At 45.2% G+C, this 17,888-nt stretch overlaps 1 protein-coding gene across 1 annotated transcript in view; it reads left to right on the forward strand.

The window, feature by feature from the left end:
* The window catches only part of ADD2 (adducin 2), a 59,510-nt gene that overhangs the window by 35,022 nt on the left and 6,600 nt on the right, over window positions 1-17,888 (forward strand). The window contains exons 9-14 of the mRNA XM_004369374.2: window positions 1,790-1,966; window positions 6,648-6,905; window positions 8,103-8,222; window positions 9,103-9,192; window positions 11,133-11,280; window positions 14,093-14,218. Of these exons, the coding sequence (XP_004369431.1) occupies window positions 1,790-1,966; window positions 6,648-6,905; window positions 8,103-8,222; window positions 9,103-9,192; window positions 11,133-11,280; window positions 14,093-14,218 (919 nt within the window). The remainder of the gene's footprint in view (window positions 1-1,789; window positions 1,967-6,647; window positions 6,906-8,102; window positions 8,223-9,102; window positions 9,193-11,132; window positions 11,281-14,092; window positions 14,219-17,888) is intronic.

The following is a 17,888-nucleotide window of genomic DNA, read 5'->3' on the forward strand; positions in this document are numbered from 1 at the left end:
ATAGGGCAATTCCACTCTGTCCTATAGGGTTGCTATGATTTGGAATCGACTCAACATCAATGTGTTTGGTTTTTGTTTTTTTAAGGCCTATTTAAGGAGCCCTGGTTGGCACAATGGTTAAGCGCTTGGCTGCTAACTGAAAGGCCGGTGGTTTGAACCACCAGCCACTCCGCAGGGAAAACACCTGGTGATCTGCTGCCGTAAGGATTTCAGCCTCAGAAACCCTTTGGGGCAGTTCTACTTTGTCATATAGGGTCACTGTGAGTCGGAATCAACTTGATGGCACACAAGAACAACAAAACCAAAGGCCTATTCCAATTCAAAGCTTCAATCACACACGATTGTCTTTGCCAGGGTGTGGAGTCATCTTTATAAGATAAAAATGGAGCCTTCCATTGGACATGTGTCTTGGATGAAAAGGGTGTGGAAAGTGAGTGTTCTTGCCTCCTCCTCTTCACAGAGTGATGGGGGCACCTGGGGAAGGTTGCCTGGATGGCCTCCAAGAGGTCTCATAGGAGGCATTTGTTACTCTGATGAACTTAACACACTTCAGGATCCATCCTGCATTCTCATGAATTCGTAAACCTGCATTTGTCAGCAAACTAAATTGGATCCTTTAGTTTGCAGTAAAAAAAAACTGTCACAAAAAATTGGAACGCTGAGAGTTTCTACGATCAGAGCAATTCCTAGTTAATAAGCAGGCTTACCTGGGAAATCAAATATTAATGAGAATGCTAACGCACTAATGTGCAGTGTAAAACTCCCACATCGCTACCTGGAGTGTACTTAAAAACCACCACCTCTCTCTGTTTAGGGGGACCTATCCTGGAAGCCAAATCATGGCCAATAATATCTGAGTGGTGGATACGTGAGAGTAAAATAGAATGTACCATTAGATGAGCATGGAATTAGAAAACAAGGGAATTGGTTAGATTGATGAATGTTTATTAGCGTCATTCTAAAATCACTTGTATATACACACATCTGTTGCTCTAAGACTCCAAGTTTATTGTCTGCAACCACCTGCATCCTCTCTTCCCCATGGAATCTTGACAATGGGGGCAGACCCTCCAAGTCCCTTGGTGAAAGCAGTGTAGCCCCTGCACGGGCCCTGGCTGTGCGCTATCAACACTGTCACCTGCCTCCTCATTCTGGGTGTCCTGGACTGACTGTGAAGGGCTGAGTTCTTCCCCTAGGCCTGTTCCTTCATCTTGTCAGGCAACGCTCGAAATTGCACTGGCCCAGAAGCCAGCCTATTTCTTTGCAATGTCTTTTTAAAAATTATGGAAAATCTTTCAGACACACAGAAAAATGCAAAAAACAACATAATGGACACCCACTACCTTGATTTAACAAACACTAGCAGCCTTTTTGCTTCAGAGCTTTTTCTTTTAAAGAAATAGACAAAAGTCAAAGTTCCCTTTGGAGCCAATTCTGATCTCATCCTCCTTCACTTCCCAGAAATAATTACAACTAGAAGTTAGTCTGTATTACGGATGACTTTTCAGTCCTCTGTATTGTGTTATTCTTAAGGTTTAGCACTCGTTATTACCTTTTTCATTATAGTTTTATATCAGGAAATAAACTACTAATACCTCTTTCCATATTAATGGTGCATGCCCAGCAAACCGGGGGTGACTTTTCCTCCAGGAGGAAAGAGGTAAATGCAGCTCAGTTTCCCAGATGTTGGTGGTTCTAAGTTCCCCTCTCCTACTCTGCACTCTCCTGGCACCCACATACACCCACCTGTGCATGCGCATGACCTGAGGGCTCGCTCTCTTTGCCACAGGTGTCCGCTCTGTCCAGTGCTGGGGGAGTGGAGAACCTCATCCTTCTGGAGCAGGAGAAGTACCGGCCCCACGAGGTGGGCTCCGTGCAGTGGGCGGGGAGCACCTTCGGGCCCATGCAGAAGAGCCGGCTAGGGGAGCACGAGTTTGAGGCCCTCATGAGGATGCTGGACAACCTGGTGAGTTGAGTCTCCTGCCATTGGCCTTCCAGACCAGTCTGTTGAGGCTTAGCCTCCCAGAGCCAGCCAGTAGGAGGCTCTATTTAGGTGGGCATGAGAACTGCCAGCATCATGGTTAAGATGTTGAAGCCTCATTGATTGGCAATTTGATTTAGAATTTGTGGTCATTCTACTAGTAGTTAAGTTTTCTTAAATGATGGCCTTTGCCACCCCTGCTAAGAGCTGTGGATGTCGTCATACCTCAGAGTGCTTGGAGAAGGGGTAGGGAGACACTGGCAGATATTAGAAGTAGAATTGAGTAAATATCAGAAACAAAGATCTTCTGTTACATTGTGGTTTAGTTCACTCCCCTTATGTGGTTTGTTCTGCTTTGCTTCCTAATCTCATGCCTTTAACACAGAAAAGCACATAATACCGCTAATTTCTTTATCCCTGATCATCAGCGTTATAATGATCTCCTACTGTGATAAGTGACTGCATCAATCATGTAAGGAGTTAATTGGTATGTGCTAGGAATAGGCTGGTCCTTTAACAGATATAAGAGAATTCTGAGACATTCTTCCTTCTTCTAGAGGCTAACAGTTTAGTTGATGATATGGGATATAAATATGAGACGATTCAAGAACAGGAGGAAAGCATATACAATGAGGAGTTAATTGCAAGAAAAGACTGTGACTTCTTAGATTGCTCAGAAAAGTGAAACATGAAACATACCTTTGTAACATTTTTATATCTTATTAATGTTTTCCCCATCCTCATGGCTACCACCTTGGACCCTCTTTACTGTGCCTAAGCCATTACGATAATTTTCTCCCTATCTCCAGTTCCTCTAAACTGTCTCCCCATTATTACCGAGGTGACTGTGAGTGTCACTTTATAATGATAAAGGATACAATCCACAGTGAAAATAAAACTCATTAACATTTGTGTGCTGAGTACTCAATGCCTAAATAAAGCACCAGGATCAGATGGTTTCATGCAGGAATTCTTTCAAACCTTTAAGAAATAGACAATTCCTATGCTATTTAAACTGTTTTAGAGAAGAATACCAGCCTCAACAATTATAACACATTTAGACCAATCAACTTTGAATGTTGATGAAAAATGTTGCGTGAAAACTAGCAAATAATATCTGGCAAAACGTTAGAATAATAAAACACAACAATCAAATGAAGGTTCATTGCTGGTATTCAGGGATGGTTCAATATTATAAATCTTTTAAATATATTTCACAGTATTAACAAGCCAAAGGATCAAAACCTCTTGATCATCTTAATGAATACCAAAAGTGCTTGATATAAATTGATCATCATTTATAAAAATAATAGCTGTTAAACAGAACAGAAGAATACTTATTTAACATGATTAAAATAACTTTTTTCAAAACAAAAGGCAGAATCATGGTGAAACTCTGGAAGAATGTCCATTCATCTTCGAAGCAAAACAGTGATTCCTGCTCTCAGCACGATCATTATTCCTGGAACTCAATCCAATATAGTCTGGCGTATAAATATTAGAAGTAAGGCCTGGCGATCTAATTCTGAAGAATCAGCCATTGAAAACCCTATGGAACACAGTTATACTCTGACACATATGGGGTCGCCAAGAGTCAGTGTCAGCTTGACAACAACTGTTTTTTTTTTAAAAAATAAATATTGGCAAAGAGAGGAGATTAATATTCTTTAGAGATAATATGGTCAGATGTCTATAAAGTCCAAAAAAATCAACTGAATAATATTAGAAATAATAAAATGTTAGAAATCCAATAAATAGTAGAAATGGTAAGATGGCCAATTATTAGAATATATGCAAAAATCACTAGCTTTCTTGTATCTTAACATTATCCATTTACAAAATATAATAGTGGGAGGAAATAATCCCATTTGCAAATGAGAAAAATCATAAATTAAGCAGAACCCATATGAAGAAAACTGTAAAATTTACCAAGGGACAGCAGAGAAGACATGAAATCAATGAAGAGTTGTAACTTATTCTTGGTTAGACAGTCCCAATAGGGTAAAGAGGTTCCTCCCCACCCTCCCAATTAATCTATAAACTCAATGTAATTCCCTCAAAAATGAGGAAGAGTGTAAGGACTTAATAAAATGTTCATCCAGGAGAAATTCAGAATGGCTGGGAAAATTCTATAGAAAACAAGAATAATTAGGGATACTTTTTCCACCACAAGGTAAAGTGTTACAAAGCCTTAGTCCATTAAACGGTGTAGCACTAGTGCAGAATGGACAGGCAGATCACTGGAACAGCTTAGAGAATCCAGAAATAGACTGAAGAGTATATGAGAATTTAGCATATGACGTCTATGGGGGAAAAAGATAGACTATTAGCAATTTGGGAAATAAAACTAAGCTGGATTGCCACCTCATTCCTTTCAATGAGATACATTCCTGATTTATCAACAATTTAAACATAAAAGTGGAGTCATATAGGTATTAAAAAACATACATTAATACTTTTGATAATTTTGTGCTGGGGAAGACCCTGTTAAGCATGGCAGGAAAGTCTGAAATCATGGTGATAAATATTGACAAATATGATTACATTAAAATTTCAAAATTTACATTTCTATAAACCACTCTCCCCACCATAAACAAGGATAACAGGCAAACTGTGGGAGGAAAATATTTGCAACATCTGTGACAATCAAAAGGTTAATATCCTTAGTATACAAAGAGAAATTACAAATCAATGTGAAAAAGATAAACATCTCAGTAGAAAAACAGGCAAAGAACATAAACAGACAATTTACAAAGGAAGAGATTCAAGTGATCATTAAATAGAATTTAAATATCCAATTTTACTAGTAATCAGAAAAAGAAAGAAAAAAACAGACAATTTTGCTTTTAACCCATCTGATTACAAAATATTTGTTTAAAAGAGCTGGGCAATATTCAATATGGGAGAGGGGAAAGAGAACAGAAAACTCAAATACCATTGATAGAAATGTAAATTGGCTCAACATTTTGAGAAGATGGATATGATAAATATATAAAAACTTATAATGTGTACCTTTTGACCCAGTAATTTTAATTCTAGGAATTTATCCCAAGGAAAGACTCATTCAGTTGACTAAAGAAAAATGTGCAAAGATGCTCATTTCGGGGTGGTTTATAATAACAGAGTGTCTATCGGTAGGATATTGGTTAGATAAATTATGATATGTCCATTCATTGGAATACTATGCCGTTTAAAGGCTCCTATATATTTATATGGACTCAAACATATCAGCAGTCATGAAGATGGCACAGGACTGGGCAACGTTTGGTTCTCTTATACATAAGGTCGCTGTGAGTCGGAGTCAACTTGATGGCAACTAACAACAACAACGTGTTTATAGGCTCAATAACATGGAAAAATCTCCAAAACACAATGAAGAGCTGGAAAAGCAGCTTATAAAGAAGCTTATGTAGTAGGGTACCACTTATATACACTTATATATAGTTGCATACATGCACATATATATTTATGCATGGAGAGATGACTGGAAGGATTGTTAGTAGTTGTCTCTGGAGGTGCGATTTTGCATAAAGCCCACTGTTTTCTTTATGCTTTTCCATATTGTTTAATTTTCCTACAGGAGTCTGTATTTTCTTTATAATCAGAAAAAATTCCTTAATGCTATTTTAATTTAAAAAATAAAGAAAGAAGATAAAACAGCGAATACTCCGGCTGTTGCCAAGATTTCTCACATTTGCTATCACTGAAAATCACTGCCTCTGTGGGGTGTGGCTCACTCAGGAGACAGGCATGTTCTGGGGTCAAATTTCAGGGCTACAAGAGGGAAATAGTTAAGAAGCTTGGGAGGTGAGAAAGGGAGGGAGTGACCACTAGGGTGACCACTAGAATAATCTGGGAGGCCTTTAAAAAAGTCCTGTAGCCCAGGTCACACCATTTCATCACCATCTCTGCGGTGGGACCTGGAATCATAATTTTTAAAGCCTCCCAGGTGATTCTAATGTGCAACCCAAGTTGAGAACCACTGAGCCAGATGAGGGGGTGGAGTTCTGTCTGGGGAAGGAGCTCTGTCTGGCTGGCTCAGGAGGTTCCAGGGATTTTCTCAGCCCTGATCAGAGGACTGTGTTGGGCGTGGAGGAAGGGAGGGACTGGGGGACTGTCTTAGTTACCTCGTGCTACCACAAATGGATGACTTTAAAGAACAGAAGTTTAATTTCTCACACTTTTGGAGAAAAAAAGTCCAAATCAGGGTCTCAGCCGTGTTGATTCCTTCCTTGTTGGTAGCCCCAGGTGTTCCTTGGGTTATAGATGATCCTCACATGTCATCTGTCTTCCCCCACATGTGTCTCTGTATCAATTCTGCTCTTTTTATAACTCAGAAAGGATAAGGTTTAGGATCCACCCTATGCCCATATGACCTCATTAGCATAACAAAAGGAGACCCTGTTTCCAAACAGGATCACATCCAGCTGTACAAGGGTCAGAAATTCAACACATTTTGGGGGGCACAATTCAATCTGTAACAGACACCACGGGGAGGGAATGATTCTGAAATATACCAGAAAAGCTACAAGGCCTAGGTTGTATTCTGGAGGTTCTGGTTTAAATTGAATCCTTTAAATGGAAGGGAGCAATATGTGTGTGCTGTGCGTGCACACATCAAACCATTTCCCCCACCATCGGAGGCTTATTTTTTTGTCCATTTTAGGGTTACAGAACAGGCTACACATACCGTCACCCTGTTGTTCAAGAGAAAACCAAACACAAAAGTGAGGTGGAGATCCCAGCCACGGTCACAGCCTTCGTGTTTGAAGAGGACGGCACCCCAGTGCCTGTCCTACGGCACCATGCCCAGAAACAGCAGAAGGAGAAGACCCGCTGGCTCAACACTCCCAACACCTACCTGAGGGTCAACGTGGCTGACGAGGTCCAGAGGAGCATGGGCAGCCCTCGGCCCAAGACCACAGTAAGGAGAGGGGACCAGGAGGCTTCTGCTGGGGAAGTCCAGGACAGATGGGGTGGAGAGGGAGAGTTGGGCTACATTTTGTGGGGTTAAGCAGCTTTAAAAGAACAGAGCAGATCTCCCCTGGCTGTGAGTCAGTACAACTTCCTCTTGGAGCTTCCTGTTGGTTATCTGGGAACAGCTGCTCATGCCGATGGAGCCTTTGACCACTTCATTCTTGAACCTGTGCTCTGAGCTTTTGGGTCTGAGGAGCAGATTTCTCCAGAGGAGGGCTAGACCAGGTCTCTCCCAGTAGTACAAAACCCAGGAGCAGTTGGTTTCTGCTTCTTGCTCCCACATCCAGAGGGGGGCTTCTGGGAAATTCTAGGGCTGCAGTTGAACATTTGGATAGCACGTCTGATGTAAACCCGAGAGGTGGGCAGGATGTCCATTTCTGTTAAGCTATATTCTTCTCCCTCCCTCTCTGTCTTTCTCCTTTGTCCTCCCATCTTCTGGCTTCTCTCCTTCTCTGTTTCTCCCTTCCTTTCCTCCCACCCACCTGCTCTCCCTCTGTGTCGCTTTCTCTCACATACACCCTGACTCTCAATACAAGTTTTTATTAACATAAAAGTAACTGACAGCTGGAGTCCTTGTGTAGTGCAAATGGTTAACATGCTTGGCTGTGCTTGGTTGCTAACCGAAAGGTTGGAGGTTTGAATCCACCCAGAGGTGCCTGGGAGGAAAGGCCTAGTGATCTACTTCCAAAATATCAGCCATTGAAAACCCTATGGAGCATAATTCTACTCTGACACACATGGGGTTGCCACGAGTCGGAATTGACTCAATAGCAGCTGGTTAGCTGGACGCCAAGAGAATAGCTCTTCATAAAAAATGAAACCGTGCAGATTCAAATCAATGAATCATCTAATACTGGCGCACGAGCGGTTGCTCGTCTGTCAAAGGTGGTTACCAAGGTCTGTCCCTACTCTCCAGTGTTCTTCATGGCTGCCCATTGATTGGCCTGAGGACCTTCTTTGACAGATTGTAAGTTATTTGTTGTGTATTTCTGCTCTGGGAGTCAGACATCAAAGAGGCCCAAAAGGAGAGAACATCTCTGTGTAGGCTTCTGACCTTCCAAGTCGGCCAGGTGGGCCCAGGGCACTGGGGGAACGTGTGGGCCTTGCTCTGTTGCCTTACCCAGCTGACCTTGTGTTTGTTCAGTGGATGAAGGCTGATGAAGTCGAGAAATCCAGCAGTGGCATGCCCATACGGATCGAAAACCCAAACCAATTTGTGCCTCTCTATACTGACCCCCAAGAAGTGCTGGACATGCGGAACAAGGTGAGTGGGCCTGCTTACCTCGCCATCCCTTCTCTCACAGGGGGTGGCTCAGGTCCTGCAAACATGAGCTCAGCTTCCAGGATGTGCCTGACTTACCAACGTCCCAGATGCCTCATGTGGGAAAGAAACCACCATTTATTGAACCTGTTCCCGTGATTGTGCTTGTGTAGTCCTATATAATCCTCTTCCATATAGGGGTAATTGCTTTACTCAGTAGATGTGTCCTAAACATCTGCCCACATGGAATTTTAATTAATTTGGTGCTATTATCCTTTTGGCTTATTTTCAAGTTTTCCAAAGTCCTTTATATTTATTTCTGGACTTTTGCCTTGCAGTTTACTCGCTCATATTTCTAATGTTACTTTAAAAACTTAAGCTGCAGCAGATCATCTCCAATAGGCTCACAGAACAGTGTTTCAGTGTGTGGTCCAAGGACCCCTAACAGTACTTGTTTAAAATGCAGATTCCTGGGCCACGCCATCCAGAGATTCAGATTCAATAGCTGTGCGGTGGCCCCAGGAATCTGTATTTAAACAAATTCTTCAGGGGCTTCTTAGGCATATTAAAATTTGAGAGCCACTCCCTCAAGCATCTAATCTGTCTAGCTATACTCTTTACCTCTTACAATTACCATCTCAGAGTTCATGAAAGTCTGGTGTTTTAAACAAACTACTCATTCACTCAGAAATACACATGGAGACATCCTGGAGTAGACTCATTGTGTTAATAGAAGCGACAGGCTCCCACACACTGGAGGACCTTTCTCAGCCACAGTCACTGGCCGCAGTGGACGCTACCATGCCCTGGGAACGCCCTGCCCCCAACTCCACACTCTGACCCTAAACAGCTAGCTCACTCTCCCCTTACCCTCTCCACACAGATTCGAGAACAAAATCGGCAGGACGTGAAGTCGGCAGGGCCTCAGTCCCAGCTCCTAGCAAGCGTCATCGCCGAGAAGAGCCGGAGCCCGGTACAGCAGAAGCCGCCCCTGTCTGGAGGGGACATGTGCTTGCCTTCTGGGTCTGCAGTGCCTGGGGCTGAGCAGCAGAACCCCTGAGTCCTCATGCCCATTTTCCCCTGTGCTCTTGCTGCAAAACTGAGGTCCACTTCACAGGGGTGTTGTGAGGACCAGGGACGATGTCTAATTGCCCCCTTTGGGCACTAGGCTGGGGGAGCAGTAGCCCAGCCTGCCCATGGAGTGATGTCGGTTTCCATGTCCCCTTCCACCTTGGAACTCCGCTTTGCCCAATATTAGTATTCTGCAAAGTGGAGAATTATAGGGCATGTGGCTGGCGTCTCCCAGGTGCTCCCGGCTTGCCCCCGTCCTGCGTGTTTCTGACCTCTGTGCATGGAAATGGCATCAGGTTGTAGATCTGGGAAGATGCTCATGCAGTCACAGAGGCAGGCATACACGTAAGGACTGGTGCTCCAACAGGGTGGGAAGGGACAGTTGCCCACACAAACCACATAGAGTTAGAAAGTAGAAATTCATTGTTTTCATGCTTAAAATAGAACAGTGTTTGTCTGGTGCTTAGCAAAAGGGGTAAAGATCAGAATCCTGGCTCATGTTTGAAATCATCCCTACCCACTGGCAACAGGCAGAGTATTTTCCTTAGCAGTAAGGGGAAAATACAGGGAAATGTTCCTCTCTGCGAAGTTGAGATCCGGCTGCAGCCCATAAGGTGGGTGCCCATTAGCAGAAGTGTGAAGACTCTCTTTGCACCCACTTCCACCCCACTTCATCTCCACCAAGATGGGGAACACTGACTAAGCATCAGGGTTAGGGGTAGAAATAGCCCATGATGGTGGGGAAGATGAGATCTCAGCGCAATGAGCAAACATGGTAAAAACTCTGTTGTTTAGACCAAGTGCTCTCTTTGGAGTCTCTCCTCTTGGGATCCTGGTCTTGAATTCTCCCTCTCTGCAGCTGATTTGTTAAGATAAGCCACTGTTGCCTCCCTTTTGGAAGGAATCCATGAGCCCCTCATCAGAAGGCCTGGCAGCCTGGGCAAGGAAGCCTGGAGGGCATGATGGGGGCCAACTGCTCAGATTTCACGGAGAGGGAGGCTTACCTCCCCTCAGGGTGGTTTCCATTTGCTGTTCCTCAGCCTCAGAGCAGTGGATTCTCAAAGGCCAAGATAAGGGTGCTGAATTAGGAAAAAGGGCTCCGGAGTCTGAATTTTCGTCTCTATTTTGGACTAGAAGGGCCAAACAATCCCTTAAAGCTTATAAAAGTTCCAGCTCATCAGCTGCCCATACCCACCTTTCCACAAAGATGGCGAAAAAGTCATACTGTGGATGTCCCCTCAGGGACCTGCAGGACGGGCGGGTTGAAGATTCCCAGTTCAGGACCTTGGCCCTCTTGCAATTTATGACCGCGTGCAAAACAGGACTAACAGTTTGCACTGACTCCGCTGTGTGTTTTGCATATGATTTAATACTGTTGTGTTGTGGCCTGCACTGCTTTGGGGGTTGGGCAGGGGCAATGGTGGGGCGCGGCTGGCATGAAGCTTGCTTGAGCCAATGCTATGCTTGCTGGGCTTTGCTGATGACTTTGGGCCACTGACTGTATTTGCGTAGTGATTGATGGCTTGGAAGTGTCCATAGAAGGGTCTGCAATAAAGGTGTGTCTTCCTTCTGCTTGGGAGCATCTTTTGGTTTTATTTCAGGGGCAGAGGGTGGACCCCTGCATTTATCCAGGCAGTTGCAAAGAATCTGGGTCTGGGGGTGAGGTAGCTGTGGGGAGGAGTGAACAACCCCTACGCCAAGGCCCTGAGCTGTTTCCAAGGAGCTGCATGCTGCACTATCCCTAGCAAGACCTCTGGCAGCCACATGAGTCTGAAAGGAAGCTGGCCTGGGCTCTGCCCGCGGCGTTCCGAGAGCGACATGCACTCTGTGGTTAACTTTCAGTCTACAGAGAGTCAGCTGATGTCCAAGGGCGATGTGGATACCAAAGACGATTCAGAGGAGACCATGCCCAACCCCTTCAGCCAACTCACCGACCAGGAGCTGGAGGAGTACAAGAAAGAGGTGGAGAGGAAGAAACTAGAGCTTGATGGTAAATAATCCCGGGGTGAGAGGCGCTATCCCTTCAGGATTCTCCCAGGGTGGAGGGGAGAGGGCAGGAGCACCCAGAGAGGGAGCAGAGCAAGTCAGCAGATACTGATGTGGCCACCATCATCCTGGGTAGCCTGAGGGGACAGCCTCTCTGAGCCTCAGTGTTCTTAGTTGTCAAATTCAGTTGTCAGCACCCAAGGTGTTCATAGGTTTTATTTGCCAGGACAGTGTCAGTTTATGCCTGTTGCCAGTATGTAATTAATAGTGCCCCTTTCATTCTCAAAAGCATCTGATAAAATGAGACAGAAGTGTCCCAAAAGTGGAGAATAAATTACACATTCGCCCTTCCGATCAATAGCTACATGGTAGGGGTGTCCTGAAAATAAAACGGGACAGTACGTGTTAGCACATTTAGAAAACTAAAACAAAGCTGTACAGAAAAGGATGCCTGGAGACAATAATTCATCACCTGTGGCCACACAGCGTGTCAAAGAGGCAGTATTAGCACCAAATCTCTTGGTTATGGTCAGCGTGCTTTCCTCTAAACTGGAACCTCTCCTGGGCACTCAGTGTCTTTGCTATGGTTGAGATCCTGCTTTCACCCTTAGGCCACATACACAAACTCATGCCTGACCCAGTGTTCTTAAAAAAATAAAACCTCAGTCATGCTTTTCAGCTCAGCTTTCACCAGTGTTTTGTTTCACAGTATACAGAATGCTATAGGCATCCGGGGTTTTCCTAGAATGCCCAGTACATCCACCATTCACTGTAGGTTGTAAAACTGAAAAGTTTAAATAGGGCTAGAAGCAGAAATGTGGTAAATACTCAAGGAACACTCCATCTACTACAATTCCTGCAAACTCGTTCAACATCTGTGGAGAGTGCAAAGGTAAAGAAGACACAGTGCCTGCCCTCAAGGAGCCTAAACTCTTGTTACGTTGCTAGGAGATACACATATATAAGCCAGTGGATGACTAAGAACTCAGTAGCTCAGGAAAGGGAGAGGTTTCAGTAGGCCAGGGTAGGTGGTTTGGCATGGGGGGTAAGAACACGGTGAGGATCAGACTGGAGTTGGTCCCTTAAAAATGAGCAAGGTTGAAAGGAATGGGAAGAGTTACCAAGGCAAGAAGAGAGGCCTGAACAAAACCACAGGGAGTGTATGCAGGGAAGGGAGCCCAGGAAGGGCCCAGCCCATGGAGCAGAAGAAGGTGTTTTTAGATAGAGTGGGATGGATGGACCTTCTTTTCAAATTAGTGTTGATGGTATTGTGTAATGTGGTGGTAATGTGTGTTGCTGCCATTTTCCAGAAGTGGAGATGCCAGTTGCATTGCAGGAAATGAAGAGATCATCAGGGGCCTGCCCCATTGCCCTCTTGAGTGTACCCAGCAGTCTGGCCTCAGGGGGGATAGGTCCAGCCTGCTCCCTGGATAGCGACTCTTAACTCTAACCAGCTCTGCTTGCCACAGAGATAGGTCCCATGTGCCAAACACTCCAGCAACACTTTGCCCCTGTTTTTGCAAAGGAATTGTGTTTTTAGTTCATCAAACCATTGGAATGTAGTGGTTTAGCAGCCAGGTTAAAAAAAGAACCCTCTTTGCTAATCAAGGTGTGTGTTTATTGTTTGTTGCTAAGTCTGCTGAATGTAAATTCATATCATGCCTTTTAGCCATGTGTAGTAGGGCTGAGTAACATACGATATTTAATAAGAGAGTCTTTTTCTTTTAACAACTGAGTTTATCCCATTTATATTTATTGATATGACACATCTGTCTGGCTTTAGTTCTTCATCTTATTTTATATCATGCTTCCTTTAGGTGGGAGGAATCCTTTTGTTCTGATGTTATTAATAGAATGTCCTGGGTTGCAAACTTTGAACACTACCCATCTTAGCCTCTTTCCATTTAAAATGTCGGATTTACTCCACAGTGCAACTGGCCCTCCCAGTTGTACTCTTCTCAAAAGTGATTTCAAACCTAGTTTTCCTCTTTAGACCACAGGGTTTCTCTTCTTCCCCACCCTCTCCCTCCTTCACTCCTTGCAACTGGGCTTAAGCACAGCCTTGTTTTTTAGGAGAGGCTAGTGATTTCTAGTGGGGTAGGGGTGGAGGTAGAGGAACCTAGATCCTTTCTGCCCAGCAGTGCAGGCAGAATGCACCCCTGATTCTGTATTCTTGTGTGAGTTGCTCTAAAGCCTTGGAGGGCCCATCTAGGACTTGCTCAGCTGATTCCACAGTCTTCCAGAACCATCCTCTCTGCCACACCTTGAAACCTGAGGAAAATAATGTCATAAAAGTGGTAATGAAAACTTTTTAAAGAGAGTCTTGGGAATAGCCTCCTTACAGTGAATTTCCCTTGGCAGCCACTCCTTGCCAGAGGCCCTGGATACATTCCTTCCTACCTGGCAGGGCCTTTGTGGCTCTGTCTAGCCTTTTCTTGTTTTCATTTTCAATCCTCACTTACCTGCCCCCTTTTGGTTAGTAGCCGAGTGCTTAAGTGTTTGCACCACCGAGGGACTCAGCCAGTGAAAACCCTATGGATCACAACAGTCTGATCTGCAACCAATCATGAGGGTGGCACAGGACCAGGCGGCATTTTGTTCTGTCGTACGTGGGGTCGCCATGAGTCAGGGGCAGACTATACAACAGCTAAAACAACAATGCACAGCTAACTTCAGCCGGAAAGTTCATTATTAGCCAGGAGAAATAGTGACCAAGTAAAAAAAGCAAATTTTTTTTTTTTTTAAATGAGCCCTCTCTCTCTGTCCATGTGTCCCCTGGTTGACCTCTATCCTGAGACGGTTTTCTGTATTTTCAGGAGAAAAAGAAATTGCCACAGAAGGGCCTGGGTCGCCTGTGAAGTCTGCACCTACTTCTCCAGTGAAGAGTCCATCAGAGTCAGAGACAAAAAGCCCCGTGGTGTCTCCGTCCAAGACTTTGGACGGTGAGTTAGCTGAGTAGGCAGGCTGGGAGGGAGGTGCACCCACAGGCCCAGAAAGGTGTCTTCAGGGAAGGCGGGGCAAGTCAGCCCACAACGCTTTAAGCAGGTGTTGTCTCCGACCTGAAAAGCTTTCCCCTATACTGTTTCTAGGCAGTCTGAAATAGGGGTTACCAAATTTAAGCTTGTTGCGTTCACGAGCTCTGGCAGTCCACCCTATAAATTAAGCCCAGTCTAAGCAATGATGAGTAAGTTGAGGATTGACCTACCGCCCCCTCACTCTAACTTAGATCGGCTGGCTGATGGGCCTTTCTAGATGGATTACCCCCTACCCCCGTTCTCAGACTTCCGTGTGCACAGGAATCCCCTAGGGCATCTTGTTAAAATGCAGACTCTGATTCAGTAGGTCTAGGTGGGACCTGAGATTCTGTATTTGCAGCAAGCTTCCAGGTGTAGCTGATGCTATTCTGGACCTTGGCTGCACATTGGAATCACCTGGGGAGCTTTACCAACTATTGATGCGAGTCCCACCCTCAGTGGTTCTGAGTTAAAAGATCTGACGGGGCGGGGGGGGTGGTGGTAGGGGAAGGGGGCAGTGTGCAGCCTGAATTTTTAAGACCTCTGTAGCAGAATCTAATGTGCGGCCCAAGCCAAGAACCACTGCATTAGAGAGATCCTAGTTTAGAGAGCCTGAATTCTAGGCCCAACTCCACTGCTAACTTTAGCAAATCATTTAACCACTCTGTGCCTCAGTTTCCTCATCTGTTAAAAGGGGCTGCTAATATGTTCCTTTTTTAAGGTTGTTATGTGTATAAGGGAAGCTGTAGACGAAAGCTTACTTTGAATGAATAAAAAAAGCATGATTTAAATGTAAGATCTAATTATGGTTATGATTAATGATATAATCATGTGGTGGATAATAATACTATTATAGTCCATAACCACTTAGATCATGAAAGTGTCTTTAATATGCTCCTGGAATCACTCCCGGATATGAACACTCCGCCCCTGGGCCCCCCAGGGAGGGTCCCACTGCCAAGAAGAGAGCAGCCCCTCAGTGGCCTGTTGCAGTCTTCTCCTGGGAAGAATGACCACATATGTGGATTCTGGTAGACTCTCCAGCCCCTGAGTCCCTCCATAAGCCAGGTGCTGCTTTGAGTGCAGGCCCAGCATTGCCAGAGGGAACCCATCTGCTTGAGGCCAGAGCCCCAAGTGGATGTCCCCGACTGTGTGTGTACTCAATGTGTGTCATCATGGTGTTGTCAACTTGTCTCCACAACGTCTTCCTTTCTCTTCCCATTTGTGCCTTCATCAAAGGAGTTTCCTCCGATTCTGAATACTTGTCTCTGTAGTAAGTATAGAGAGGCTGTTTACTAACTCACTCCAACCCTGGCAATGGGGGGTGGGGACTTTTTCAAAAGAAATATATTTCTCCCCATTTTTTTTCTTTTGCAACTCACAACCCTGCCTTTGGGAGGTTTCCTGGCTGTAAGATTCACCACCGGTCCCATATGTGCTATGCATGGATGAGGCTTCCCTCTGTGGGGCATGGATATGCACACGTAGGGCACACACATGCACAAACACACAGCTACACGCACACCCAGAAGCAGTGAGTCCCCACAGTGAGTGGCAGTGGGGCTGGCTCCTCGGCGCTCCCTGAAGTAGAGGGCTTATGACCCTCAGGAGCACACCTCATCTCTGTTCCTAATGTGTGGATACCTCTGAGGAGCCTATGACCTCTTCTAGGGCCATGGGCCAGATTCTGAAGGCTCTTGCAGACCAACTGCCTTCTAGGGATGCATAGATGGTCTGGCCTGACTCCGTCTTCATCATCCCTCAGGGCATGTGCAGCTGCAGGAAGGAAGTCTAGGGCTGAGGAGGCTGATGGTAGGTGGGACTGAGGATGACAATTCCATTTCAGCCCCTGGAAGCCCCTTGGAGGGCCTGGAGGACTACTCAGTGGAACAGAGGGCAGGAGGAGGGCGTGCGATGGGCAGGATAACTGCTTACCCACCGCCTAATCCTGTCATATCCACAGTGGCAGGATTCCTGGTTCTCTCCAGTCCAAATCTACACCCCTCGGGGGGCACACTGTGGTTGAGTTATTAGAAAAGTTATGGTCTTCCCTGAAGACGCTTCCTGCAACGCAAACAGAGAGGGGAGCATGGTCCTCCTTGCAACAGGCCCTGCAAGACGAGGGCGGGAGTTGTGGCTGTATGGGGTGACTGGTATGAAGTAGGGCTGGGTGGCCTTGGCCTTGTGGTCTGTGGCTGGCCCAGCTCCTAAGGGCAGACAAGGCTGACCCTCCAGGCAGCTTCTGCACCTTCATATCTAGCCGTTGTGCTCTCAAATCCTCTTGTGCCAAGTCACCTCAATGTCGTTTCCTCATCTGTCTCCCTGACTCCTACCTCCTCAGCCTCTCTGAAAGAGAGTCTTTCAAATCCTCTTTCTTCACATCTGGTCATCTCTGTCGTCTCCTTCTCTTTGAATAGCTCTTGACTGGCCCCTGTTGACTCCATTCCCCAGTGAGCCCCTCAGGGGCACTGGCTAAGCCTGTGAAGAAATAGCCCTGTATTCAACATTAGTAGATCAGCTCTGCCACTTACTAATTTAGCCATCTCACTTAAAAATATGCAGAATGGGGGAATAACATGAATCTTTGCACTTCTTAACTCACAGCATTGTTGTCAGGATAAAATGAGCTAATGAATGTAAAAGTACTCCATAATGTGTTTAGATGAAATTAAACATTATTATTATGTACCATGTTCTCAGAATCGTGAGAAATAATATACTGGAGGTTGTTCTAAGTTTTGGCTTTTTTTTTTTTTTTTTTAATGCAGCAATAAGAAATTAAATGATGGTGCGTAATAAAAACTAGTTTAATGTAAATTAGTTCTTTCGGTTGACTGGAGTTGACTGGGCTTAACTGGGAAGTTCTGCTCCACGTAATAGCTGGGGCTGTGGTCGCTGGGCACTTGACTACACTGGAACTTCCAAGATGGTACATTCACATGTCTGGCACCTTGGCAGGGGCAGCTGGTACACCGGGATGGCTAGGCCTCTCTCTGTCTCCTTGTAGTTGCAGGGCCTCACCATGTGGCCTGTTCATGTGTTTCCATCAAGACAGCAGGACTTTACACATGGCTCAGAGCTCCCCAGACTATAAAAGTGGAAGTTGCCAGGCCTTCTTGTCTTGAGCCTGAGGCTGGTGCAGTGGCACTTCCCTCTGCATTCTGTTGGTTACGGTGAGCCACAGGATTAGCCCAGATTCATTGCAGGAGGGGACTACACAAGCTTATGAATTCCTGGAGGCATGACTCATTGGGACCATATTTGGATATAGCTACCATACATAAAAAGTATATTTGGGTGCTCAGGGGAATTTTTATATCCCAGCCATGGTGAATGGGTGGGAGTTGCTGAGAGTTTACCACCCCTATTTACCAGAAGCAGTACTTTGCTTTCCTATCAGTGGTGCTCTCTCAGTCCTTGGGGAGATGAAGGTTGGAAGAGATGTATTATTCTAGCCCCACGCTTCCCAGTGTGTGGCCAGTGCAGCTTCTGGGCCTTTAATAAACTGGAGCTTGTTAAAAATACATATTTCTTGGCCCACCTTCTGTTTCAAAATCTGTGGTGGGGTTGAGACTGGGAGTCTGGATTTTCACAAACT

The sequence above is a fragment of the Trichechus manatus genome, unplaced genomic scaffold (assembly GCF_000243295.1).
Source record: "Trichechus manatus latirostris isolate Lorelei unplaced genomic scaffold, TriManLat1.0 scaffold00004, whole genome shotgun sequence".
Classification (NCBI taxonomy): Eukaryota; Metazoa; Chordata; class Mammalia; order Sirenia; family Trichechidae; genus Trichechus; species Trichechus manatus.